Raw genomic sequence first — 27,647 nt, forward strand, 5'->3', positions numbered from 1 at the left:
AATATCTATTTTGCGTTAATTTTAAGGAAATTTGAACAACTTTAATTCCATTCTGTGCAGCCCCAGCTGATTATTTACTGCTCAGAAGGGGAAATTATTTAAAAGTGGCTGTATTTAGTGACAGTAAGCAGATAGTGTCTCTAGATAAAGGTTTTTTACTTACTGGAATGAAGGTCCACTCTTGTTTGGTCTTTGTAAAGAGGTCAGCTGCTGTTTGTGTTTCTCAGTCAAACATCCCAGACTGTTTAAAGGGCACTTACAGGACTTTACTCCAGCAGTTATTACAATTTTTTTACAGATTGTCCAGAACATGTGAAATTAAAGGGCAGAAAATTCTCTAATAGTACAATATGAACTCCTTACTCCCTCCGAGGCGCCCTCCGACCTTTCTGAACTCCTTCACCGCTGCATTCCAACACACAGCCTCCGGTCTTCGGGCTCTGACCTTCTACACCTGCTTCTCAGGACCGATCACATTCTGTCAACAGAAGTTATTACCATTGTAATGTAAAGTTATGCATGAACAATAGGCACCATTGTGCAATTCAAGAGGGGGAGGAGGAATGGAAAAGTTTAACAACTTAAGCTCCTTTTGTCAAACTTTGGGAATATCTTACACCTTCTCTTTACTATAGATTAATTTAATCCTGCACTCAGTCCCAAAACGATGTCCTTAAAATCCTTTAAATGAATTGAATATAATAGATAAAACAGTCATTCTGTCATTGATATTTCTTTAGTCTGAACGGTTCTGACCTTCGCTCTCTCCCATCAGGTTAAAATGAAGAGTAGCTGCACTGATCTCACTTTAAACTCACATTAACTTCCTATGGCTCTGGTTAAATTGTTAAAAACTGGATTATGACTGCAGCAAGTTCATACTCTAGCATTCAGGGTGTTAATATTTGACTTGTGAGATGTATTGAAATCAAATATAATCAAAGAGAATGCTGACCAATGAGCTGTTTGGGTGAAAGTGGGAGGGGCTTCTGGTCCCTGCAGCCTGTTAACAGCTGCTGAATCTGAGGATTATCACAGTCAGTCATGGCTCATCCTGGGGTTCAGAAGCTGACATGGCCACTCTATGTCTTCCTCTACTTGATGTGTGTGGATCAACTGCTGGCCGAGCCGTAAGTCAGAGCTGTCTAAAGAAATCGTTGTGTTTGTTGTGTATTTGTGAAACTGGGTTGTGTTTTTCTCCATATCAAAACCAGTAATATAACTCCAGTATGTCTGAATATGTGCTGCATGTGTAGACATTATCTGGTGGCCATACCTGCAGTTCTTGAAGCTGGAGCTGAGACCAAATTCTGTGCAAGTCTCCTGGAGCCCAACGAGCCTCTGGCCATGAGGGTCACTTTGAGGTCTCCGAAGAGGAACAGAACTCTGCTTGAAAAGACGTCCAGCACAGAGTTTCATGAGTGTTTTCAGTTCAAGGTCATCTCCCAAAATCTGTGATCTGTTTGCTCATTTTATCTAAGCTGGAGAATACTTTCATACACAACTCAACGGTTATAATTTGTCTGTTATAGGCTCCTTCGGTGAAAAATGAAAAGGTGGAGGAGTTCGAGGTGGAGGTGAAAGGAAACATATTTTATTCTAAAGAAGTCAGGAAAGTCATGATCAAAGACTATCAGGCAGCGACGTTTGTCCAAACAGATAAACCAATCTACCTTCCTGGGCAAACAGGTGAGTGTGAACGCATGATCCATCAGTCATGTTGATCATGTTGATTGATCTTGTTGATTGTGTACAGACAGAATTCCCTTTGGGTGGTTGCAGAGAAGGACAAATCTTGAATGTTTCATTTTTATAATACACTGTTATCTACTGTATCAGTATAGTGATCCATTTTATCTAATGTTTGAATATTTTCCAGTTAAAAGTGATCAATTTTATCTAATGTTTGAATATTTTCCAGTTAAAAGTGATCCATTTTATCTAATGTTTGAATATTTTCCAGTTAAAAGTGATCCATTTTATCTAATGTTTGAATATTTTCCAGTTAAAACTGATCCATTTTATCTAATGTTTGAATAACTTCCAGTTAAAAGTGATCCATTTGATCTAACATGTGTGAATAACTTCCAGTTAAAAGTGATCCATTTGATCTAACATGTGTGAATAACTTCCAGTTAAAAGTGATCAATTTTATCTCACGTGTGTGAATAACTTCCAGTTAAAAGTGATCCATTTTATCTAACATGTGTAAATAACTTCCAGTTAAAAGTGATCCATTTGATCTAACGTGTGCTAATAACTTCCAGTTAAAAGTGATCCATTTGATCTAACGTGTGCTAATAACTTCCAGTTAAAAGTGATCCATTTTATCTAATGTTTGAATAACTTCCAGTTAAAAGTGATCCATTTGATCTAACATGTGTGAATAACTTCCAGTTAAAAGTGATCCATTTGATCTAACATGTGTGAATAACTTCCAGTTAAAAGTGATCAATTTTATCTCACGTGTGTGAATAACTTCCAGTTAAAAGTGATCCATTTTATCTAACATGTGTAAATAACTTCCAGTTAAAAGTGATCCATTTGATCTAACGTGTGCTAATAACTTCCAGTTAAAAGTGATCCATTTGATCTAACGTGTGTGAATAACTTCCAGTTAAAAGTGATCCATTTTATCTAATGTTTGAATAACTTCCAGTTAAAAGTGATCCATTTGATCTAACGTGTGTGAATAACTTCCAGTTAAAAGTGATCCATTTTATCTAATGTTTGAATATTTTCCAGTTAAAAGTGATCCATTTGATCTAACGTGTGCTAATAACTTCCAGTTAAAAGTGATCCATTTTATCTAATGTTTGAATAACTTCCAGTTAAAAGTGATCCATTTTATCTAACATGTGTGAATAACTTCCAGTTAAAAGTGATCCATTTTATCTAATGTTTGAATATTTTCCAGTTAAAAGTGATCCATTTGATCTAACGTGTGTGAATAACTTCCAGTTAAAAGTGATCCATTTGATCTAACGTGTGTGAATATCTTTTAAGTGCATTTCAGGGTAGTCTCACTGGACTCCAAGCTGAGACTTGCCAGCCAGATGGTGAGTATTTGAACTGAAGACAAAGTGACAAAAAGCATTGGTTAATGTCTGATGAGGATTTTTACATTTTAATACAATCTTTAAAACATTTTAATACAATCTTTAAATGTATGGGTTTAAATTATGACTGGGACATAGAACATGAAGGTTTGACCCTGATATCTGTCATCAGTCATTTAAACCAGTGTTTCCCAATCCTGGTCCTCAGTCAGCTTTTACTGAGGGATCAATAGCACAACCAGGGCCTCTTTGCCTGATTCTGTGGACTTTTGTCCACATTTGTCTTTAGTTTCTTTTTTTGTGATAATTCTATTGTCTCTCCATTGAAAAACAACTTATACTAATATAACATTAATATAAACCATAAAACTACACAAAACAAGAGATTATTGCATGAGTTTCTGATTTGAAAAATCTTTCTTATTGTTTAAAAAGCAGTTTTTTATGTTACAGTATGATTGTTGAACACCTGTAAGCAAAGAAAAATGGCAAGAAAAGCATCTTATACTTTGACAATTTTTTTCCACAGTATGATATCATCGAACTTGTGGTAAGAAAATCCAGAAACACAGCCAGTCTTTTGTATGGTATGTTAACCTTCTGCACATCAACACTCTAAGTTTTCTGTGAAGTAAACAACACCGAGTGAGCTCCGGAAAAGCTGTAAACGTGGGTAAATTAGGATCTCAGTGAGTGACAGATACTCAGATTTGATCTCTCCACAAATCTACCCTTGGTGTGTTGACCTTCACAGTCTCTATTTATTTGGGACCACATCATCCTGTTGTATATCTGCATTTATAGCATTCAGCTTGCACTACAGCTTCCTATTTTTGAGATTCTGTATATATATCAATATTATCTATAATCTGTATAGATATATATCTGTATTGCTGTGCTTAATACTCTGCACCAACTACACCAAGTCAAAGTGCCTGTAAGTAATTCAGGAATAAAAATAAAGAAAATTATTTACTCCATTTTTAATAAAGGATAACTGTCAGAAAACTTGAATATTAAATAATGAAGAAATATATCCAAAGTGAGTGAAACTGGTTCAACTTTGAGGGGCCAGTGAGTCAGTCTGCATAAACCTGAAAGTAAGAATGTCCAACTTTACAGCAGAAGTAAACACTCAGAGTCAAACACTTAATGTGCCACGGTTTATTCATATTACCCAGTTTTATGTGCCCGGATTTAAAGAAACATCTTCACACACATCCATGCACACTCCTTCTGATTTGTCTTACTGGGCAGGATCCATACAGCAACCGGATTGGACAGTGGCTAAACACAACATCCAGTAACAGAATATTGCAGCTTTCTTACTCTTTGAACTCGGAGGCCAGAGAGGGATCATACCTGATCACTGTGTCTGTGGGGAAACAGAAATCACATCATAACTTTAAAGTGGAGAAGTATGGTGAGTTAAGGTTGTACTTTCACATGAAGATCCATTTGTTGCCAAGTTTAAAAGGTAATATTTTCTGAATATTCTTTGTCTTTTTCTCTCCAGTTTTACCTAAATTTGAGGTAAAAATAAAAGTAGCAGAAAAAGTAAGTATTGCACAGGAGGATTTTGATGCTGAAGTATGTGCAAAGTAAGTAATGGAATCATTTACAAATCATCTACTTTTTCTAGGTTTACTTTGACAAATTAATTGAGTTTTTTTTATTTAATCAGGTACACTTATGGACAGCCAGTGCCAGGAAGTGTTACTGTTAAGGTGTGCCGACCCCTTCAGCGTTATCATTATGGTGACATTCAAAATGTTGAAGAGCTTGGCGTAACTAGTCCATGCGACACAAAGACAAAACAGGTAGAGGTTTTATATTTACTGTATCATCTTTATACGAAGCAATGTGCATATAGAGGAAGACCAATATGCCCTTTCACACCATGGGCAATCTGCTCCTATACTGCTCTAAACTCATCAAGGTTAAAGGGAAACTTGCAGTTAACGGCCCCAGTGGCTTAAAGTGTGGGGAAGCATCTATTTTAATAATACAGCAGTTTGATCCTGAAATGTTTAAACACAGACGCTATCACTCCGAGACTCTGAGACTCTGAGACTCTTAGACTCTGAGACTCCGAGACTCTGAGCCTCTTAGACTCTGAGACTCTGAGACTCTTAGACTCTGAGACTCCGAGACTCTGAGCCTCTTAGACTCTGAGACTCTGAGACTCTTAGACTGAGACTCTGAGACTCTGAGAAATGGCATCAGTCATAATATCCGTAGGTCCTGACTGAGTCTCATTCCTGACACTTTTGTTCCATCCTTTTTGTGCTTTCTAGGCAGATAAGAGCGGCTGCGCCACTTTTGACTTCAAAATGTCAGCTTTCACCAGAGCTGATAAAAAGATTGTGGCTGATGTTCTGGATGTCACTGCCACCGTGGAAGAGGAGGGAACAGGCACGTTTTATCATTCTATATTAAATCTTTGAAGAAGAAATAGTTTAACAAAATGGTTTGACAATAGCTGGCTGTCACATTTTTCATTTTCAGGTGTTTCACACTCACAGGAGAAGAGAACTGACATCTCCTACGTTATTGGAAAACTATCTTTTGTTGACACTGACAAGCTTTATGAGCCAGGATCAAATGTTAAAGGAAAGGTAAGTGCCTTCAGCCATTTATGTAGGCCTTTGTACTCTAAGCTGACAATCTCACATTGGGTTTTATTGATATTTATTCATTCATTTATGTATTGATTTGAGGTGTAATTGCCACTGTTGGATTCAAGCAAGTTGAATGTGCTGAATTGAAAGTTGGCGACCTGAGACTGGTGTCAGGTCAGTCAGGGATAGATATCACTCTGCCTGGTTGTTGGGGCAGAACTAATTATACAACTAAGCTCTTCTCATTTATCCACATTCAAGCGTTACTTTGCACCTATGGCGTAACCACGCATTCTTTTGGGGGGTCGTGCCCCCCCCCCAATATTGAGAAAATACCAACCTGTCCCCCCCAATATACAGAAGAAAATATGTAAAATGCATGTTCTCCTTTTATGAACCCTGTCAAGGGATCGGTCTCTTGTTATGTCTTATTTATTTTCAACTTATTTCCGTGTGTTACCATGGGAACGTAACGGCTGCGCCGCGGTTACCATGGGAACGTAACGGCTCAATGAGAGTGACCCACCGGGCGCGCTTGCGTGTGTTACCATGGGAACGTAACGGCTGCGCCGCCGTCTCAGCAGCGGCTCTCCTTATCTTTAAGTTGGACTTCTACTTTTGACGGAGCCGCTGCTCAACAGAGCAGATTGTACCAGAACAGGAAATCCAACACAGAATCAACAAAATAAACTTCCGCCCCCTTTCAAAATAAAAAAACAAAAATAACATTAGACTATTAGACTTTTCATTGTTAAAGCACATTTTGAGACATTGACACAATAGAAATTAACCTGGACTTAAAAGTCCTCAGCACATTTTTTGTTAAAGGAAAAGTCTGTAATTTGTTACATCATTAGTTGTCCTTATTCAAATATTTCCATAAACATGCTTTGGGTATTTGGTCGTTTTCCATTGGAAGCTGTCCTATTTGCTACAGAACTACTGGAAGAGCAGAATTGTAATTGGTAGGTGTGTTTAAGGTCAGTAAACAGTAAGCAACTAACCAAAACAAAGTGGGGGGGCAGTCACTGTCTCGGAGAAATTACACTATTCCTTTAGATGTGAACTTACATGGTCAATGTAGTCCTCTAAACTATGTTCTAAATGTCCAATTTTTCATATATAAATAAAGAATTGGAGATAATGCACTTAACAATTTTGTTTTTCTTGGACCCCCCCAATGTGTAAACCATGGTTACGCCCTTGCTTTGCACAATAGCTTGTCCATTTGGAGTGAATAAACTAAAAACTTACCCAGCTCTGTGTGACACCTTCTGTACTGAATAACTAATGGCCTCCCGACCCCTTCCTTCCTCATGTCTTGGACTTACACACAGCCCTTTGATCCGTTGCAAAGTCTGTTGTCTCATGGTGGAGGGAGTTGGGTGTAAGTGGACAGAGTGTGAGGAAATAGTGAAGGAAGTGTCAGATGAGGCAGTAAAGTCCAGTCAGTGGATTTGGATTAGAAGAAGCAATAGTAGCTGGGGGCCCAGCAGGGGGAGCACTTTAGGGTAAACAGACTCTTGGAAGAAGCAAGGAAGAAATCCAGGATGTATTTAAGAGGAGGGTGTGGCCCATGTGAGCCTTTTGGAACCAGGCGGCCATTTTAGATGAGTTGGCCTGTATGGCCTTGTTTTTGCTGGCATTTTTAGTGATTTCGGACTGTTGAGGTGAGAATCTTGTGTCTTGTCCTGCCTCCACCTCTGGCACCTATACTATATCTATACTTTCATTACCCCCCCACCCGAACCAGGGTGTGAATCCCCACCCCGTTATGACTGATGTGGAGCCTCCTGGAGGACACCACTCAGCTCAGTGGGCCCAACTAGACGAAACTCCAAACAAAAAATGACCTGTTGGTCGGCGCTGCTCACTGGTCTATAGGCTATAGGGATTATAGGGATCATTAGGGATCTCCTATCCTAACACTTACCTTGTACTTCCCTACCCCCTCTATCTCTATACTTTATCTTTCTGCTCTTCCTTCTATGCCTGCACCCTATCTCTGCTCTGTCCCCTCTGACAGAGTCGGACTCCTGGGTTCCTTCTATGTAGCTTATTGTTAGCTTTTTATATAGCTGTTATATCTTTATTTGTAAGTCGCTTTGGATAAAAGTGTCTGATAAATACAGAAACATTAGGTTCTGGGCCAGTATTAGAAGGTTAGTTGTTGAATTTAGGGGATTATTCACTGAGTCTGGTCCATTTTTTTTTGCAGCACAAGTTTCTTGTCTTTACCTTGAATTGTATTTCCTCATTTCTGTATCTATTTGTTTCTTTTTTGCCTAAATGCAGGTGGTGTAGGCACTCATCAGTGTTGGCTTTGGTGTATAACAGCCTGAAGACATGACACAAGTCGTCTGTATTCTCAGTGATTATATATTTGTATTTTCAACAGGTTAAAGCTGTTCTCTACAATGATACGCCCATTCCTGACATGTTGCTGTACCTGTTTGAGGGTGACAGATGGTCAGCACGCAGGTTACAGAATCTCACAACTGACAGCAACGGTGTTGCCTCCTTCTCATTTAGCACGGAGACACATCATGGGAATATCCAACTTCATGTAAGTCAAAAATAGCTCCAAAACTACAGTGTTTAGTGGGCCTCTGACCATCGCTTAACTGCGCTAACATGAATCTGAGTTACCAGCCAAATGAAAACTGAGCTCATGTCCCAAAGCTTGTCTTTACATCAACCAACATGAGCTAATTTAAATATTTTTTTTTCCTATTTAAATAGGTATCCAGTGCACCAAATATGGGGTACCATGAATACAGAACTGCTGTTTATGATGAGGGTCAACACACAGTGTCTGTGTCCGAGCCGCCTTCTCCTGACACTAAAACAGCCAGCTCTCTGAAAGTGGAGAGCAAGAATAACCCCTTTCCCTGTGACCAAGAGGAGGACATCTCCATCCAGTACACTATCGTGAAAGAAGCCACGGGCTCCGTGGATGTGATGTATCTGGTAAGTAGAAGTCCTAAGTAGTGCAAAGATGTTTTAAATTAGCCTGAACTAGTGTCGACCCATTGCTCGCCTGCTGTTAGGATTCGGTTTGAGAGTTTTTACTCCTACGCAACCAGCTGGTTACCATGGAGTTTGGTATAGAGACCAAAGGGGTAAACTGTCTGGGAACTGCTGCGTGTTGTGACATGGTCTTGGAGTAAGTCAGGAGGCCGTGGGAAACTCCGTGCAATTTGAGTTTTGTAGCAATGTGGGTGTAATAGACTCAGGGTCCTTATGGTGTATGTTATGTGCTGCTAGGAGGAGGAGGGGGGAAAAGAGGGAGAGAAGGATGGGTTATTAAATTTCCTTTGAGGTGAGTGGTGCAGGTGTTTGAGTGTGGGCTGTATGCAGTGGGCTCGAGACCCTTGGTTTGTGTATGTGGAGGAAGTGGGGGGGTTGGAGAAGGAGAGAGAGGATGGACAGAAATGAGGTAGGAAGTGCAAAAGAAATGGTCCTGGGAGACTTGGGTGTTAGGGCTATGGTCCTGTGACCTTAGGGTTAGGGTAAATGGAAGGGGAGGGCATAAGATGGCGAGCAGGTGGTCAAATTTAGGGCAAAAAAGTTCATTTTTGGGAAAATAATGAAAATTATGAAAATGAATTTTCCCGTGGTGGAGCCAGGGGAAGGACTTATGGTTAGGGTTAAGGTTGTGTGTCCCTGAGAAAGCCTGTGGGACAGAAATAATGTGCATGTTCATAATGCGCATGTGTGTTTTCAGTCAAATTAATCTACACATCTATAGCCGAGGGTGGAACACATCAGACATCATGCTGAATAACATGTGGCTCAACTCACTGCCACAACAAGAACATGTGTGCAACAGAAAGAGCATGACATCATAATGACATCATTCTCCGCTTAATGTTTATGTTTTTATGTATTTAGCAGATGGTTTTATCCAAAGCGACTTACAGGTAGGCATGTAGGGTAAGGGGGTCTTGCCTAAGGACCCCTACTGGAGGTAATACCTTTCATGGAGGGGATTTGAACTCAGGTCTCCCACATGGAAGGTGGCAATCATACCACTACACTATCCATCTTAAGGACTTGAGGACATCACGCTGCTATTTCCTAAGAGCTCGTATAAGGCAACTGAACTTCTTGACTCTCATCCGAAGGGCTTCTTCAGTTTAGGGAGTAGAGGGGCTGTTCACACTTGGCTACGGTGGGATTGCCACCTTTCATGTGGGTTCAAATCCCCTCCAGTGGGGGTCCTACCAGTGCCAGTCGCTTTGGATAAAACCACTTCCTAAGTGGTTTAATTGGCTTCTCGTGAAGCTGCTGTATATAAAACACTCCTCTGTGCTGCGTATGTGATATCAGCCTGGTTTTGTTTGGGTGTTCTGTCACCTGAATGTCACGTTTCTCAGACTCCTGCCACAATTACAAGATGTTTGTGACAGATTTGTCCGGCATGCCTTGACATTCTTTGGGTCTTTTCTTCCCCAGGTCTTATCCAGAGGAGCCATCACCATGCAAGGCCAAAAAAAGGTTCAAGCTCAAGATAATTCAGGTGTGTCAGTTATGACTTTAAGGAATCACGCTGCAACACTTCTCAAGCTTAAGGTCTGTTTGAGCCGTTCAGACGGAGCGAGGCGTTGTTGAGGTTGAATAATATCTGTAATACTGGGTTTGCTCTTTCAGTGAATGAGGGCCAGGTGTCATTCAAGCTGAAAGTGTCTCCAGACATGGCGCCGGTTGTCCAGGTTGTGGCTTACGCTGTCCTTCCCAGCAAGGATGTGATTGCTCACAGTGCTGACTTCTCAACAGAGAAATGCTTCAACAATAAGGTCAGTGGGAGAAGAACAGCTGCACATCTGGGCTGATATTCAGAAGTATTGATCTCCAAGCAGGTGCAAAATAAAATGGGATCCTACAAGTGACTAATGACAATAACTTAACCCCAAAGGCAAGTTAAGGCCGTGTCATGGTTTCCGTGTTGTCATGGACACAAGGGCTCAAATTTGTGACCTCACAAATGTAAATTCCCAGTTCTAACGGGTACACATGTGTATCTGGCCTCCTGTGATGAATGTCAGGTGTCGCTGGAGTTTTCGCCGCCCTCCGCCGTCCCAGGAGAGAAGGCCAAGCTGCAGCTTGGCGCCCAGCCGGACTCTCTGTGTGGCGTGAGCGCCATCGATCAGAGCGTCCTGATCAAGGAGCCGGGAAAGACTCTGGATGCAGAGAAGGTACTTGCTGTCCACTGCATTCACTTCCTGTGTCCTCAGGACGGATCGGCCGTGTTCAGAGGTCTTTGTCCAGCGGTTTTTGCTCTGAACGCTCCTTTTGCTTTGCAGATATTTGACTTGCTGCCTGTCAGGTCGGTGTCATTCACCCCGTATCAGGTTGAAGATCCCACAGAATGTTTGCTTGTGAGACCAAAGAGATACATCATGCCATATCCTGGAGAAGAGAGAGACGATGCCCATAAGACTTTCAGTGTATGTTTTCCACATTGAATGTGTGTGTAAAGATGTTCTGAAACGTCATCTTTATTGCTGTACCTGATGTGAAATGTGTGATGGATGTTGGGCTGTTGGATTGTGCAGAATGTGGGACTGAAGATGGCAACAAACCTGGTTACACGACAGCCGGATTGTCTCAGACTGAAAGGAATAGAATACTATCGAGGTAAGTGTAATATGTCGGATATTTGTCAAAATTAGAATAATTATGTGTCTCAGTGCTTGTTTATATGTATGTTTATATATATGTATGTTGTGTTTATGTGTTGGACATATAGTGCTGTAAATGTCTGGTTCAATGTCTGTTTATGGGTTATATGTCAATGATTGTACTGTAAAACAAATTGCCTCTCGGGGACATTAAAGTTTTCTAAGTCATAATCTCATTTAAATGTCCTCTGATTCCTTTCAGGCAGTGGTAGAATGTATGATGCCCCAAGGTACGGCATATCTATGTCACATATTCCACTTGGTGCCGCTCCTGGCGGCGCCAGTCTTGGACCAAAAAAGACAGTCCGCAGTTTCTTCCCTGAGACATGGATATGGGACCTTGTGGAAGTTGGGTGAGACTATAACAAAAGGATTTGATGGCCATGAGTGCATGCAGATGCTGTTATTCATATTTTGAGCTACTTTAAAACATGCAAACATATTGCAGTTAGCTGTGTAATGATGCAAATCAAGTGTAGGGTCTCAGTTTTGTTCTCATCCAAATGGAAAGGCTTACATCGCGACTCCGGTCGTCACAGGATTGTCGTGGAGCAGTGCCTACAACACGCTCAACACAATCCAGACTCTTTTCCTGCAGTCCCTGTCTATCTTCAAGAAAGCCCCAGCTCCTCAGAGAGCATCTCCTGCCCTGTACTTCCCTCTGACAGAGCCTGACTGGTGGCTTCCTTCTACGTAGCTCGTTGTTAGCTTTGACGTTAGCTGTGATGTTATATCCTAAAAGCTTCTGCTAAATTTAGAAACATGAACAGGTGTTCATCATCTACTACCAAACATTTATGAGCAAAAAAGGCAAAAGTCCAGTTTTCAAAACATAGAAACATCTGTCAGGATTGGAATATTTGCAAATCAAACTGCATAAGAATAGCTCATTGTTAGCTTTGACGTTAGCTGTGATGTTATATCCTAAAAGCTTCTGCTAAATTTAGAAACATGAACAGGTGTTCATCATCTAGTACCAAACATTTATGAGCAAAAAAGGCAAAAGTCCAGTTTTCAAAACATAGAAACATCTGTCAGAATTGAAATATTTGCAAATAGAAATGCAAAATTGCATACAAATAGCTCATTGTTAGCTTTGACCACGTTGTAGCACCCAGTGATGTTATATCCTCATTTGTAAGTCGTTCTGGATAAAAGCTTCTGCTAAATGCAGAAACATGAACACGTGTTCATCATCTAGTACCAAACACAGTTTATGGTTTAGGCAAAGGTCCAATTATGGAAACATAGAAACATCTGTCAGAATTGAAATATCTGCAAATCAAATTGCATACAAATAGCTCATTGTTAGCTTTGACGTTAGCTTTGACCACGTTGTAGCACCCAGTCATGTACCTTTCATACATACTGTGAATATGTTTTCCCATCTGACAGAATGTGTTCATGTTCATCTGTTGTTCCAGAGATTCTGGAACAAAGGACGTCTCCCTCACTGTCCCCGACACCATCACCACCTGGGAGACGGAGACCTTCTGTTTGTCCCCTCAAGGTTTTGGTTTGGCTCCTCGTGCAAAGCTCACCGTCTTCCAGCCCTTCTTCCTTGAGCTCACTCTGCCCTACTCCATCATCCGGGGGGAGGTCTTCGAACTGAAGGCAACCGTCTTCAACTACCTCACCAGCTGCATCATGGTAATAGATTATTCGCATGATGACGTTTAGCAGGAGTTGCTTTTACTGGGTGGGATAGCTGTGATGGACGGGGGTAAAACAGTAGCTTCTTATAAACAGAACCCACATATTCATGCTGACTGACACCTTGAATATAATGGAAAAGTGGAAAGAAACTGGCTGGCATTAAGTGATCAGCTGTAGTCGAAATGTGGCATCAATCCAGGCGACTGTGTCGGGAAAGAAGTGTCATGATTTCATGAGGTGTTTCATCTGCATTCATGCACACTGACAGATGAGTTTTCAGTGAATAGAGATGATCACTTTCCTCAGAAATGCAGCAACATTCACCAAGTTTCGGTGCAATCTGTTGGTTTCCTTAGGTAGGATATTACTTTTTGAATTGGCTCCATATGAATTAATTGGATTATGATTACAATGAATTGAATTCCAATTGGCTTGAATTGGACTATATTATGTAAGTGCCTTGAGATGACAATTGTTGTAATTTGACGCTTTATAAATAAAATTTAATTGAATTGAACTATAAAACTGCGACTTTACAGAAGAAGAAAGTCTTGTTGCTACCGATGAGATGATCCCGTTCATGTTAGAATTAATTACTGAAATCTGGAGTTGATTGAACAAAGTTAGTCAAAATTACAACAAATGCTCCTTTCAAAAGTGACTAATTGAATAATTCATGTCTTTGTGGACACGTAACCTTTAATTTATTCCACCCAGATCAAAGTGACTGATGCCCGCTCCCCAGATTACACCCTCACCCCCCTCTCTGGTGACCAGTACACTTCCTGTCTGTGTGGCGGCGAGCGTAAGACCCTCAGCTGGACCATGACTCCCACAGCTTTAGGTGAGGCCAGCCTTTCCACCTCCACACTGGTGGAGGAACTGCGGTCTGTTCCCCGCAGCAGGAATGTACAGACGCTGAAAAGCTGACCTCTGACCTTTTATAGGTGTTGTGAACGTGACTGTGACTGCGGAGGCCGTGATGTCCCACGCTTCCTGTGACAATGAGATTGCGAGCGTTCCAGAAAGAGGTCGTATCGACGTGGTGACGCGATCTCTCAGAGTAAAGGTTGGTGCCATGAAATGAGATGAGAGAAAGGTGGTAGTAGAATGAAGACTCGCACTGCAACTGGCTGTAAACGGGCATTTCTTCCTCAGGCCGAGGGAACCGAGGTCACAAAGACGCACAACTGGCTCCTCTGCCCAAAAGGTCAGTCTGTCTGTCGAATGGTAGAAGCATTGCATGTTTAAAGAAACTGTCTCACCCTCTTTTAAATGCCATCAGACATCAGTTCCCTCCGGTACTCCGGCTTCCTCCCACAGTCCAAAGACATGCATGTCAGGGACTGGGTAGTGTAGTGGTATCAATGCCGCCTTTTTGGTGGGAGATCTGGGTTCAAATCCTCTGCATTAAAGGTATTACCTCCAGTAGGGGTCCTTAGGCAAGACCCCGTTACCCTACCTGGGAGTTGCTTTGGATAAAAGCGTCTGCTAAATGCTTAAACATAAACATGTTAGGTTAACTGGTGACTCTGAATTGACCCGAGGTGTGTTTTATGTTTATAGCATCAATGGATATAGCATCAAAGCTAACAAACTTTGACTTTTGTCAGAGGTGAAAGGGACAGAGAGAGCAGACATAGAGGGAGGTACAGGGCTGGAGATGCTCTCTGGGGAGCTGGATGCATAAACATGAACATAATATGAGTGAATATCAATGTCTCCATAAAGTCATTTCTGGTCTTTTTGTCGTGACTTTTTGTCTGTGTGTGTGTTATGTTTATAGCATCAAAGCTAATATCAAAGCTAACAAAAAGCTACATAGAAGGAAACCACCAGTCAGGCTCTGTCAGAGGTTAAAGGGACAGAGAGAGCAGACATAGAGGGAAGTACAGGGTAGGAGATGCTCTCTGGGGAGCTGGGGCTTCCAGAGTTTCTTGAAGATAGTCTGGGACCCTGGGACCCTGTTCTGGTAGGGCTCGGTAGGTCATTCCACCAGAGTTTGGATTGTCTTCAGCGTGGTGTTGGTACCGCTAGACGACAATCCTGTGACGACCGGAGGGACTCTGTTGTACAGCCTTGCCCAGTGGCAGCTGGGATGGGCTCCAACAGAATAGAAAATGTATAGAAAACTTCTTTTTACTACCTCAAACTTCCAGTATGGCCGTGGTCGGTCCACCATCCACTGACAGCCTATGTGAGATCTTTATTTTCGCTAGTTTATCTCTTTAAGATGATTGTTTCTGCCTGTACACAGGAAACGCTCTGACAGAGGAAACGGAGATACAGCTGCCTGCCAACCTGATTGAGGGATCTGCCCGTGCAACAGTATCAGTCCTGGGTAAACGATTGAAGTCATTTAAGCCATGTTTTAGTTTAGCAAATCAAATTCTGGCAAGTCAAACAGGCTCCTGCTTCCTCAAGACTTCAAATCAAGTCAGTTTTATTTATGCAGCACCAAATCCCAACAAAAATCGGCACAAGCCACTTCAAAGATGGAGTCTAATTCAAGCCAAGTGATCGTAATACAATCTTAATCTAATCAGATCCATCTGATTAAGTTTAACTGATTAAATTCATACAGAGCCAGTTGAAAAGAAGTTGCCAAGCGGCCATCTGCCTCGACTGGCTGGGAATAATGGGGACAATAATAGAACAGAAGCTATAAAATGTAGTTAAACTCAGGGATGTTTTGATCCTATTTGCATTATAGCACTTGACTTGAGGTCCAGTAGAACTTGGCGTACAAACTTTGCTGTGCTATAACATAAGCATTTCCTAAACCTATTAAACATGAATCTATCAGTGTGTTTAAAATGGAAATTCAGTTTGGTGAGGCTGTGTTTATGTGCAGGTGATATCCTCGGCCGGGCCCTGCAGAATCTGGATGGACTGCTGCAGATGCCTTATGGATGTGGGGAGCAGAACATGGCTCTGCTGGCCCCCAACATCTACATCCTCCATTATCTGCAAAACACTCAGCAGCTGACCCCTGAAATCAAGGAGAAGGCTTTCAACTTCCTAACTAGTGGCAAGTCTCCCGTAATCTTATAATGCAACTAGAAAGTCAAACAAATCACTCAAAATACAGTTTATTTACAGTTTATTTAGTGGAGCGGGGCAGGTGGAAAACTGAACTCAGGATGAGGAGCACACACAAGGACACAAAGATGAGGATCTGGAAAACAAACTCCATGGTCTGAGTACTGAGGGATAAAATGAGCAACAATGTGCGATTAGCAGCTAGCATCAGGTGTGTGGGCAGAGAAAAAGACATCAAGGGTGCACAAACCAAGAAAAAGTCAACAAAGTCTAGCACAAAAACGCAGATATGACACAATATTTCTCCAACACAGATATGATTCTCAGTAAACCTTCTCGTCCGAGATCAGTCAGCAAGTAAGGCTGCTGAAGGAGGTTGAAAGCTGGTTGGACTGCAGTGTGACATCACACTTGGTTATACACCCTCTGGCGTCTTCTTTCAGTCCATTAAAAGTATAAGTTTTGGCACCCAAAGCTCTTGGTTAGGGAATAATCACGGTTTGCCATAAAATAAACCCTGAACCTAAGTAATTTGGCAGATAAAACCTTTCTGCTGTGTCATAATCTTAATGTGGTGACTGGGCTGCAGGTGAGGAGCACCCAGATGGGATCACATGTTGCATTTCATCCCTTTTATATGAAGAAGATCCGCTTCCTACCAGCTGTCTGCATCACATTATGCTCTCTGATGTTTCTGTGTACAGGTTACCAGAGACAGCTGAACTACAAAGATATAGATGGGGCCTATAGCACATTTGGATCAGGACCGGGGAACACCTGGTGAGTGTTGGACAGGTCGTACATAGCGTGAATTCATCAGTTTTATCAGTTGGGATTGTTTACCTCAGAAACAGCACATTTAAACTGAGGATCCAGATGTTTGCCTCAAAGGAAATGCTTGAATTAGCAGCATATGTTTCATCAAATTCAGTCAGTAAAGGTTAACTTTGCTTGGTTCTTCTCAGGTTGACTGCCTTTGTACTGAGATCTTTCTTTAAAGCTCAGTCGTTCGTTTTCATCGACCCAACAATCATCCAGCAGTCCAGGACTTGGCTGGAACAAAAACAAAGAAAGAATGGCTGTTTCGAACAGTCAGGAAAACTCTTCAATAACAGAATGAAGGTAAGCTGACGATCTGAGTTTAGAAAAGACCGAGATGTATTATGTTCTGTGAGTCTGCCTCCTTTCGTGAGACCAACAGCAGAAAATGTCAGCCTGCGTTACTTCTGCAACATGCAAGAAATAATAAGCAACGATTCCCTCTCGAGTTAATTAAGCAGGTTTTAACTGATCAAAACTGGACGATATCACCATGCTGCATTGTCTGTGTAAGCAGTGCTCACAGAAGGTTATGGTCACAGCCCCCCGAACTGTGGAGAAACGGTGATGATGAAGTGATGCTTTGTCCCTGCAGGGCGGCGTTTCTGATGAAGTAACACTCAGCGCTTACGTCACTGCTGCCTTCCTGGAGATGAACAGGTCCACAGATGTAAGTAAAACTTCCATCAATGTTTTGGCTGATGTGATACATTTCTCAAACATGTCTGATTCAACTGAACGTCACTTTAATGAAATGTCTCTCACATCGGTGATCAGTGGGCAGCGATCAAAGTGCAGCGATCAAAGGGCAGTGGGCAGCGATCAAAGTGCAGTGATCAAAGTGCAGCGGGCAGTGATCAATGTGCAGTGGGCAGCGATCAAAGTGCAGTGGGCGGCGATCAAAGTGCAGCGATCAGTGAGCTAACAGTGCTTTGCTAGCCCGACACTCGGTTCAGTTCTGGGTATTCTGTTATCATGCTTGTCAGTAATACAAAAGAAATGACTTTTTAAATTTGTTATACTTTCTTTGATAATGAACACCAGCCAGTCCAGCTCAGCCAATAAATAATGAAATGTTTAAATAAACAAATAATATAAATAAATACTTTCTGTTGTCGTTTTATCTGTTAAAGAATCCTGTGGTGGAGAAGAGCCTTTCATGCCTCAAAGACTCCATCAGTGACCTCACCAACACCTACACCACAGCTTTGCTGGCATATGTATTCACACTGGCAGGAGACATGGAGACTCGTGCTCACCTTCTGCAGCGACTTGACTCAGCTGCAACAAAAGGAGGTGAGTCACCGTCCTGATGGCAATCATTAAGGTTTCATTCCAGTGAATCTAACTCTGTGCCTGGCTGTTTTTTAGGGGGCGTCCTCCACTGGTCTCAGACAGCAACAGAAACTTCAGCCTCTCTGTCAGTGGAGATCAGCTCCTATGTGCTGATGGCCAAACTCAGCATCCCCCACACTGCTGAAGACCTGGGCTACGCCTCAAGCATTGTTCGGTGGCTGACAAAGCAGCAGAACTATTACGGAGGCTTTTCCTCCACTCAGGTATTGTCTTATTTTAGTAAGAATGGACTTTTCAGGGCTTTTATATCTCTTGCTTAAGAAAAAAGGAATTTTAAGGGTTTTTTGCACATTGACATATGCACTATATTGCCAAAAGTATTCACTCGCCCATTCAGATAATTAAATTCAGGTGTTCCGATCACTTCCATGGCGACAGGTGTATGAATCCAAGCACCTCGGCGAGCAGACTGCTTCTCCAGACAACTTTTCAGCTAATACAGAAGGCTTTTATATCTCTTGCTTAAGAAAAAATGAATTAAAGGTTGTTTTTTTTGCACATTGACGTATTCCAGCATGGTGCCCTGATAGGATGCCCCCTGTGCAACAAGTCCAGTCCTGCTAAATATTCCACAGCCAGCTGTCAGTGGCTGTTCAGGGGGTGATTCGTCACATTCAGGTTCCTTTATATGATGCATATGAACAGACTTCCCATCATCAAAGATACGTGTCCACTCTCAATAATCACTCTCCACCTTGTTTGCTCACTTGTGTCCCTAAAAAAAGAGGAAGACAGTGAATGATGTAGGTTAAATTCATCCATTGCTTTTTTAAGTGATATTTGCTGTGGAACCGTAAAGAATCGTGGTCATTACAGATCTCCATAAAAAGGTTTTGTACATGTAAGGCAAAGTTTTATTTGTAGAGCAGCATTCAAAGTGCTTTACAGCTACATAAAATCACATAAAATGAAGTAATTCCAAAAACATGCAAAATAATCATTGATTAATTAAATTAAAAGGGAAGAGGCAGATAAATACTTTCAGCTGTCATATGCACAGCTAAATAAACTGTTTTCAGCCTGGATTTAAACGGGGTTGAAGCCTGTCTCACATCTTCTGGAGGACTGTTTCAGATTTTAGGAGCATAAAGCTGAAAGGCAGCCTCAGCTTGTTTAGTCCTGACTCTGGGCCCCAGCAGGAGACCCCTCCCTGAGGTCCTCAGAGTCCCAGCTGGTTCATATGGCTCTAACATGTCAGAGATGTGCACGAACAGAACTGTTTTAAAGTCTATTCTCTGAGCGACAGGAAACCAGTGCAGAGACCTGAGATCTGGACTAATGTGGTCGTATTTCCTGGTTCTAGACCTGAGCGCTGGACTAATATGGGCGTATTTCCTGGTTCTAGACCTGAGCGCTGGACTAATATGGTCGTATTTCCTGGTTCTAGACCTGAGATCTGGACTAATATGGTCGTATTTCCTGGTTCTAGACCTGAGATCTGGACTAATATGGTCGTATTTCCTGGTTCTAGACCTGAGCGCTGGACTAATATGGGCGTATTTCCTGGTTCTAGACCTGAGCGCTGGACTAATATGGGCGTATTTCCTGGTTCTAGACCTGAGATCTGGACTAATATGGTCGTATTTCCTGGTTCTAGACCTGAGATCTGGACTAATATGGTCGTATTTCCTGGTTCTAGACCTGAGATCTGGACTAATGTGGTCGTATTTCCTGGTTCTAGACCTGAGATCTGGACTAATATGGCCGTATTTCCTGGTTCTAGACCTGAGATCTGGACTAATATGGTCGTATTTCCTGGTTCTAGACCTGAGCTCTGGACTAATATGGTCGTATTTCCTGGTTCTAGACCTGAGCTCTGGACTAATATGGTCGTATTTCCTGGTTCTAGACCTGAGATCTGGACTAATATGGGCGTATTTCCTGGTTCTGGTCAGAACTCGAGCAGCACAGTTCTGGATGTTCTGCAGCTGTCTTACGGCCCATTTAGAGCCCAGAGAGCAGCTGTTACAGTAGTCTAACCTGCTGGAGAAAAACACATGGATTAGTCTTTCTAACTCTGGTTTAGACACTATTCCTTTGATTCCTTTTGATGTTTTGTTAGATGGTAAAAAGCTGCTGATGTTATTGATTTAATGTAGCTGTTAAAGTTCAATATTACCCCCAGATTTCTGACCTGATTATTAGGTTTTAGAGTCTAAAGGTGACTGATAACACTTTCTCTTTGTTTCTGTGGGCTGCAGATATAAAGCTGTTGGAAATGATAAACTTTACAGATTTATTCATAGAGAATCTTGTAGATTTGTAACTAAACATGCAGGGTTTCATTACTGGGACCCATGGGGTAAAATGACTCTAACTGGACCTTCTGTTTAGCTAAATTTGTTCATTCGGTTCATGATTGTGTTGCAGGACACGGTGGTGGCTCTTCAGGCTCTGTCTCTCTACTCCGGTGTCGTCTTCAGCCGCGAAGGCTCAAGCACGGTAACCGTTCGGTCTCCCAGTGGCCAGCTGACGTTTGACATAAACCCGGCCAACAAACTTCTGTACCAGGAGTCGCTGCTGCAGGCCGGGTCAGGAAAGTTCAGCCTGGAGGTTAAAGGAACTGCATGTGCTTCAGTGCAGGTCAGTGAACGCACCGCAGGAACTCTCTGGTTGCTTGAGTTTAAAGTAAAGAGTGATGTGTGACTATTTCAATCAGTTATTAAATGCATTTTGAACATTGTTTTGCATACTGTCAGCAGATGAATGTATGGTTGAGAAGACATTTAGAGCAATAAAGGGTACATTTAAGAAGTGATCAGGTGGAAATTTGACCTTGGGATGGAAATTTGACCTTGGGTTTCTTAGGATCGGGGTCCAGTCGGAGTTGATAATCGGCCAAGGACCTACTCTTCTGTTAGTGTAGTTTAAATCCCTGGTAGTTTAAATCCCCGGTTACCTGTTTCCCAGATTTCGCATCACTTCAACATCCCAACTGTGACCGATGGCACCAATCTGAGAGTGAAAGTGGAACCAGAGCTGGACTCTTCCGGCCCAAGACCCAAAGTCACTTTGAAGGTCAAGTCACAGTAAGTAATCGAAATCAAAAGGATAAAGTTTATGCATGTGCTGTTGATCCAGGCCTCATTTCCTGATAGCTTCCTTCCAAGCAGCCGGACGTTCTTGAGGTCCTGATCAATAGTTCTCTTGAGTTTTTCTTATGACTTTTTCTGCTTTTTCCATCATCTTCAGTCCTTGTTCCTGAGCATTTTCAGTGTTTTTTCTTTGTTCAGCCACTTAACTCTGACCTTTGACCCATTCAGGCAGGAAAAAGGCTCCTAACTCAAGGGATGAACCAGTGTTGTGTCGACACAGAACAGACAACTTAGCAAAGAAGCCATTTTAAACTGGATCTTTAGGCACTTTGTCACAAAGACACATCATTTGTTCCCATTTCTTTAGCTGCATCTATGAAAAACAGCAAAGAAAACACAGTTTGACAGACAGAAAATAGGATTTCTGCAGCAACAAGGTGATTCCCAAAGAGCTATTAGCTGAAAACTTGGCATATCTCAGCATGGTGTGCAGTGTGTCCTTAAAACATTTGAGGAAACTGGACAAGTGGAGGACAAAAGAAGAAGTGTCAGGCCTAAAAAACTATCTCCAGCAGATGAACAGGATCTGAAAGTGATGTCCTTAAGAAAGAGGAAAAAATCCAGCTGTGACCTGACAGGACCTGAGAGATGCATCTGGACCTTCAGCTGATCCATCTACTGTTGGCCCAAGCCTCATCAGAAATGGTCTCCATGGAAGGGTGGCTGTCAAGAAGCCGTTCTTAAGGAAGGGAAACAGGGAGAAAAGGCTGAGCTGTGCCAAATGACACAAGAAGTGGACTGAAAATCAGTGGCAACAGGTCTTATGGAGGGATGAATCCTCCCCAGAGCCCGGACCTCAACATTATTGAAGCAGTGTGGGATCATCTGACAGAGAACGGAACAAAAGGCAGCCCACATCCAAAGAAGAGCTTTGGGATGTCCTTCAAGAAGCCTGGAGAACTATTCCTGAAGACTCCTTAAAGAAATGACAGAAAGCTTGTCTCAGAGGGTTCAGGCTGTGTTGGAGAATAAAGGAGCTCAGACCAGAGATTCACTTTAAAGCTGCTGAGAACTGATAAAAAACTCTGTTTCTGCCTCAGATTCTGGGTTTATGTTCAGGTTTGATCATGTTTCAGTGAATCTCTGCAGCTGCTTCCTGTTTTTATGCAGAAATATAAAGAAATGTAAAGAAATGAGGTCTGGATCAGAGTTTTGTGCAGTTCTGTAAATGATGAATAAAGGAGCTCAGACCAGAGATTCCCTTTAAAGCTGCTGAGAACTGAGAAAAACTCTGTTTTAACTGAAATAATTGATCTTCATTGATGTTTCTATTGATCAAAGCTACTGCCTCTCATTATCCTGTTGAAAATACATATATTTATACACATTTATATGAGGGACGGCTGAAACAGAAATCTATAACAGCACATTGTTGGTGTTCGATTCCAGATACAGTGGAAAAGAGGCGGTGACCAACATGCTGATCCTGGATATCGCCCTGCTCTCCGGATTCGTTCCAGAGCCTCAGTCTCTGCAGAATGTAAGATTTTACAGTGACTTTCACCTAAAGTTTCTGCACCCAACAGTGATAACAAAGCTGCAAATGTGACCTTCTCACAGCTGGAAGAACGTCTGCTGGTGGATCGGGTCGAGCACAAGGACGGCCATGTTCTGGTGTACTTTGAAGGGGTGAGGAGGCTTCAGAGCATGTTATGTGATGCTCTTTGAGTTTAGGCCAGAGGTGTGATCTGTTTTCCGCTGTGTTCAGTTTCTTAAGGATACCATCTACGAGCACAGCTTGGTGCTCATACAGGAGCTGCCGGTGCAGAACCTCAAACCAGCCGTGGTCCGGCTCTACGACTACTACCAGCCAAGTAAGTCCGACTCTTCTCTTCTTCCAGGTTCCTCCTGCAGGAGCTGACTGACAAACTCACACTGTGGTCATCATTTCAAAGCTTTTTAGTATTATTATTATGCTATATCCCATAGTTCTGCTGCTATAGGCCCAGCCTGCTGGGGGACCTCATCTGTCACACCTTTCCTCTCTTTCCTCTCTTTTTCCCCCTGTTTAATTTCTCAAATGATTTTCTGTCCCTGTGACATTATTATGGTTATTAACTTGTGTTTCCCTGTTCCAGCAGGTATCCTTTGAATGGTGTTATGGTGTTTTTCCTCCTCTTTTCCCTCTTTTCTGTCTTCTCAAACCCCAGCTGGTCCAGGCGGATGGACACCCTTCCTGGTTCTGGTTCTACCAGAGGTTTCTTCCTGAGTCTGGTTCTGCCAGAGGTTTCTTCCTGGTTCTGGTTCTACCAGAGGTTTCTTCCTGGTTCTGGTTCTGCCAGAGGTTTCTTCCTGGTTCTGGTTCTGCCAGAGGTTTCTTCCTGGTTCTGCCAGAGGTTTCTTCCTGGTTCTGCCAGAGGTTTCTTCCTGGTTCTGCCAGAGGTTTCTTCCTGAGTCTGGTTCTGCCAGAGGTTTCTTCCTGAGTCTGGTTCTGCCAGAGGTTTCTTCCTGGTTCTGGTTCTGCCAGAGGTTTCTTCCTGGTTCTGGTTCTGCCAGAGGTTTTTCCTGGTTCTGCCAGAGGTTTTTCCTGGTTCTGGTTCTGCCAGAGGTTTCTTCCTGGTTCTGGTTCTGCCAGAGGTTTCTTCCTGGTTCTGGTTCTGCCAGAGGTTTCTTCCTGGTTCTGCCAGAGGTTTCTTCCTGGTTCTGCCAGAGGTTTCTTCCTGGTTCTGCCAGAGGTTTCTTCCTGGTTCTGGTTCTGCCAGAGGTTTCTTCCTGGTTCTGGTTCTGCCAGAGGTTTTTCCTGGTTCTGCCAGAGGTTTTTCCTGGTTCTGGTTCTGCCAGAGGTTTCTTCCTGGTTCTGGTTCTGCCAGAGGTTTCTTCCTGGTTCTGGTTCTGCCAGAGGTTTCTTCCTGGTTCTGGTTCTGCCAGAGGTTTCTTCCTGGTTCTGGTTCTGCCAGAGGTTTCTTCCTGGTTCTGGTTCTGCCAGAGGTTTCTTCCTGGTTCTGGTTCTGCCAGAGGTTTCTTCCTGGTTCTGCCAGAGGTTTCTTCCTGGTTCTGCCAGAGGTTTCTTCCTGAGTCTGGTTCTGCCAGAGGTTTCTTCCTGAGTCTGGTTCTGCCAGAGGTTTCTTCCTGAGTCTGGTTCTGCCAGAGGTTTCTTCCTGGTTCTGGTTCTGCCAGAGGTTTCTTCCTGGTTCTGGTTCTGCCAGAGGTTTTTCCTGGTTCTGCCAGAGGTTTTTCCTGGTTCTGGTTCTGCCAGAGGTTTCTTCCTGGTTCTGGTTCTGCCAGAGGTTTCTTCCTGGTTCTGGTTCTGCCAGAGGTTTCTTCCTGGTTCTGCCAGAGGTTTCTTCCTGGTTCTGCCAGAGGTTTCTTCCTGGTTCTGGTTCTGCCAGAGGTTTCTTCCTGGTTCTGGTTCTGCCAGAGGTTTCTTCCTGGTTCTGGTTCTGCCAGAGGTTTCTTTCTGGTTCTGCCAGAGGTTTCTTCCTGGTTCTGGTTCTGCCAGAGGTTTCTTCCTGGTTCTGGTTCTGCCAGAGGTTTCTTCCTGGTTCTGCCAGAGGTTTCTTCCTGGTTCTGGTTCTGCCAGAGGTTTTTCCTGGTTCTGCCAGAGGTTTTTCCTGGTTCTGCCAGAGGTTTTTCCTGGTTCTGGTTCTGCCAGAGGTTTCTTCCTGGTTCTGGTTCTGCCAGAGGTTTCTTCCTGGTTCTGCCAGAGGTTTCTTCCTGGTTCTGCCAGAGGTTTCTTCCTGGTTCTGCCAGAGGTTTCTTCCTGGTTCTGGTTCTGCCAGAGGTTTCTTCCTGGTTCTGGTTCTGCCAGAGGTTTCTTCCTGGTTCTGCCAGAGGTTTTTCCTGGTTCTGGTTCTGCCAGAGGTTTCTTCCTGGTTCTGGTTCTGCCAGAGGTTTCTTCCTGGTTCTGGTTCTGCCAGAGGTTTCTTCCTGGTTCTGCCAGAGGTTTCTTCCTGGTTCTGCCAGAGGTTTCTTCCTGGTTCTGGTTCTGCCAGAGGTTTCTTCCTGGTTCTGGTTCTGCCAGAGGTTTCTTTCTGGTTCTGCCAGAGGTTTCTTCCTGGTTCTGGTTCTGCCAGAGGTTTCTTCCTGGTTCTGGTTCTGCCAGAGGTTTCTTCCTGGTTCTGGTTCTGCCAGAGGTTTCTTCCTGGTTCTGCCAGAGGTTTCTTCCTGGTTCTGCCAGAGGTTTCTTCCTGAGTCTGGTTCTGCCAGAGGTTTCTTCCTGAGTCTGGTTCTGCCAGAGGTTTCTTCCTGGTTCTGGTTCTGCCAGAGGTTTTTCCTGGTTCTGCCAGAGGTTTTTCCTGGTTCTGGTTCTGCCAGAGGTTTCTTCCTGGTTCTGGTTCTGCCAGAGGTTTCTTCCTGGTTCTGCCAGAGGTTTCTTCCTGGTTCTGCCAGAGGTTTCTTCCTGGTTCTGCCAGAGGTTTCTTCCTGGTTCTGGTTCTGCCAGAGGTTTCTTCCTGGTTCTGGTTCTGCCAGAGGTTTCTTTCTGGTTCTGCCAGAGGTTTCTTCCTGGTTCTGGTTCTGCCAGAGGTTTCTTCCTGGTTCTGGTTCTGCCAGAGGTTTCTTCCTGGTTCTGGTTCTGCCAGAGGTTTCTTCCTGGTTCTGCCAGAGGTTTCTTCCTGGTTCTGGTTCTGCCAGAGGTTTCTTCCTGTTAAAGGGAGTCGTTCCTTTCCACAGTCCCTCAGGCTCAGGACGGGAGATTGGACTGAAGACAAGTTTCGGTCCAATCTGTTGGTTTCCTTAGCTCGGATATTATTTTTGAATTGGCTCCATATGAATGAATTGGATTATGATTACAATGAATTGAATTCCAATTGGCTTGAATTGGACTTTATTACTTAAGTGCCTTGTTGTTGCTTTGTTGTAATCTGGCTCTTTATAAATAAAGTTTAATTTATTTGTCCCTTTTTCTCTCTCAGGTGACGCAGCAGACACTGAATACATCGTGGCTGCTTCAGGTAACAAACTGTAAAACCTTTTCTGGCAGAAACTGATGTTATGAAACCTTTTCAGCCAAACCTGGTCCTGGTTCCAGCCGTGTTTCTTATTATATTACAACAGAAGTAACGTTTTCTGTCCTTCTTTTGAGTTGTAATGCATTTCGTGGCAGTTCAGAATCATTTGAGAAGGTGCTATAACATCATTATTGATTTAAAGATTCTTCAGACCTCACTGGCTCTGTGGTACTGAAGGATGTTCAGAACGGTTTGGACCCCAAAGCTCTTAGGTTTTGCTTTAAAGTTGTTTTGTAACCAAAAGGATGTTTAAAACATACGAGCTTTGAGTGGATAATGCATCTTAAGGTGGCACTAAGCGCTCTGTCCGCTGCTGCAGCATGTTAGCATGTTAGCATCACCATGGTAACGTGTGTGTTTGTTAGATCTTTTTAGTTCTTTTCTTAAAACGTACGAGCTTTGAGTGGATAATGCATCTTAAGATGGCACTAAGCGCTCTGTCCGCTGCTGCAGCATGTTAGCATGTTAGCATCACCATGGTAACGTGTGTGTTTGTTAGATCTTTTTAGTTCTTTTCTTAAAACGTACGAGCTTCGAGTGGATAATGCAGGGATGTCAAACTCCGGTCCTCGAGGGCCGCTAACCTGCAGGCTTTAGACGTTTCCCTGCTCCAACACAGCTGATTCAGATCAATGCCTCATTAGCCGGTTTATGCAGAATTTAACCATCTTTTGAAGAGTTTAAATTAACCTGAATCAGGTGTGTTGGAGCAGGGAAACGTCTAAAACCGGAGTTTGACATCCCTGTGATAATGCATCTTAAGAAGGCACTAAGCGCTCTGTCCGCTGCTGCAGCATGTTAGCATGTTAGCATGTTAGCATGTTAGCATCACCATGGTAACGTGTGTGTTTGTTAGATCTTTTTAGTTCTTTTCTTAAAACGTACGAGCTTCGAGTGGATAATGCAGGGATGTCAAACTCCGGTCCTCGAGGGCCGCTAACCTGCAGGTTTTAGCTGTTTCCCTGCTCCAACACACCTGATTCATTAGCCGGTTTATGCAGAATTTAACAATCTTTTGAAGAGTTTAAATTAATCTGAATCAGGTGTGTTGGAGCAGGGAAACGTCTAAAACCGGAGTTTGACATCCCTGTGATAATGCATCTTAAGAAGGCACTAAGCGCTCTGTCCGCTGCTGCAGCATGTTAGCATGTTAGCCTGTTAGCATCACCATGGTAACGTGTCTGAGTTCTTTTCTTCTTCTTTTGCAGCTTGAAGAGTGAACTCTGGTCGGTCCCACGGTGGTCACTGACATATATTCACGTGCTTTTATTCTGCCCATTATTTGTTGTGTAACACACACAAAGACACAGTGAATTTGGTTTATATTATGCTGTGAAACCTGTAATTACTGCGTTATGGACGAGAA

The 27,647-nt window shown here is 42.9% G+C and overlaps 1 protein-coding gene across 1 annotated transcript; it reads left to right on the forward strand.

Annotated features, from left to right (window-relative positions):
* The first annotated feature begins 1,018 nt into the window (after positions 1–1,018).
* LOC140313889 (alpha-2-macroglobulin-like) lies at positions 1,019–27,647 on the forward strand. Its single transcript, XM_072391874.1, has 36 exons — positions 1,019–1,130; positions 1,257–1,437; positions 1,533–1,689; positions 3,007–3,059; positions 3,589–3,609; positions 4,317–4,482; positions 4,576–4,660; positions 4,744–4,879; positions 5,357–5,474; positions 5,568–5,677; positions 8,079–8,246; positions 8,423–8,650; positions 10,139–10,202; positions 10,334–10,479; positions 10,729–10,878; positions 10,987–11,130; positions 11,239–11,320; positions 11,567–11,717; positions 12,789–13,014; positions 13,738–13,864; positions 13,968–14,089; positions 14,179–14,230; positions 15,278–15,361; positions 15,875–16,051; positions 16,767–16,842; positions 17,028–17,184; positions 17,477–17,551; positions 18,015–18,177; positions 18,253–18,440; positions 20,608–20,820; positions 21,148–21,266; positions 22,722–22,812; positions 22,893–22,961; positions 23,041–23,146; positions 26,186–26,224; positions 27,490–27,647. Exons 1-36 carry the CDS (start codon positions 1,045–1,047, stop codon positions 27,492–27,494), a joined length of 4,335 nt encoding a protein of 1,444 aa, XP_072247975.1. The 5' UTR covers positions 1,019–1,044; the 3' UTR covers positions 27,495–27,647.

The sequence above is a fragment of the Leuresthes tenuis genome, unplaced genomic scaffold, assembly GCF_036924035.1.
Source record: "Leuresthes tenuis unplaced genomic scaffold, fLeuTen1.0.hap1 SCAF_9, whole genome shotgun sequence".
Lineage (NCBI taxonomy): Eukaryota > Metazoa > Chordata > Actinopteri > Atheriniformes > Atherinopsidae > Leuresthes > Leuresthes tenuis.

Excerpts from the sequence above, each read along its gene's own strand:
- LOC140313889 (XM_072391874.1), top strand. The coding sequence starts at position 1,045 with ATGGCTCATCCTGGGGTTCAGAAGCTGACATGGCCACTCTATGTCTTC. Across the intron at positions 11,131-11,238 it reads ATGCCCATAAGACTTTCAGT|AATGTGGGACTGAAGATGGC; the intron begins GTATGTTTTCCA and ends TGGATTGTGCAG. Across the intron at positions 13,015-13,737 it reads ACCTCACCAGCTGCATCATG|ATCAAAGTGACTGATGCCCG; the intron begins GTAATAGATTAT and ends TATTCCACCCAG.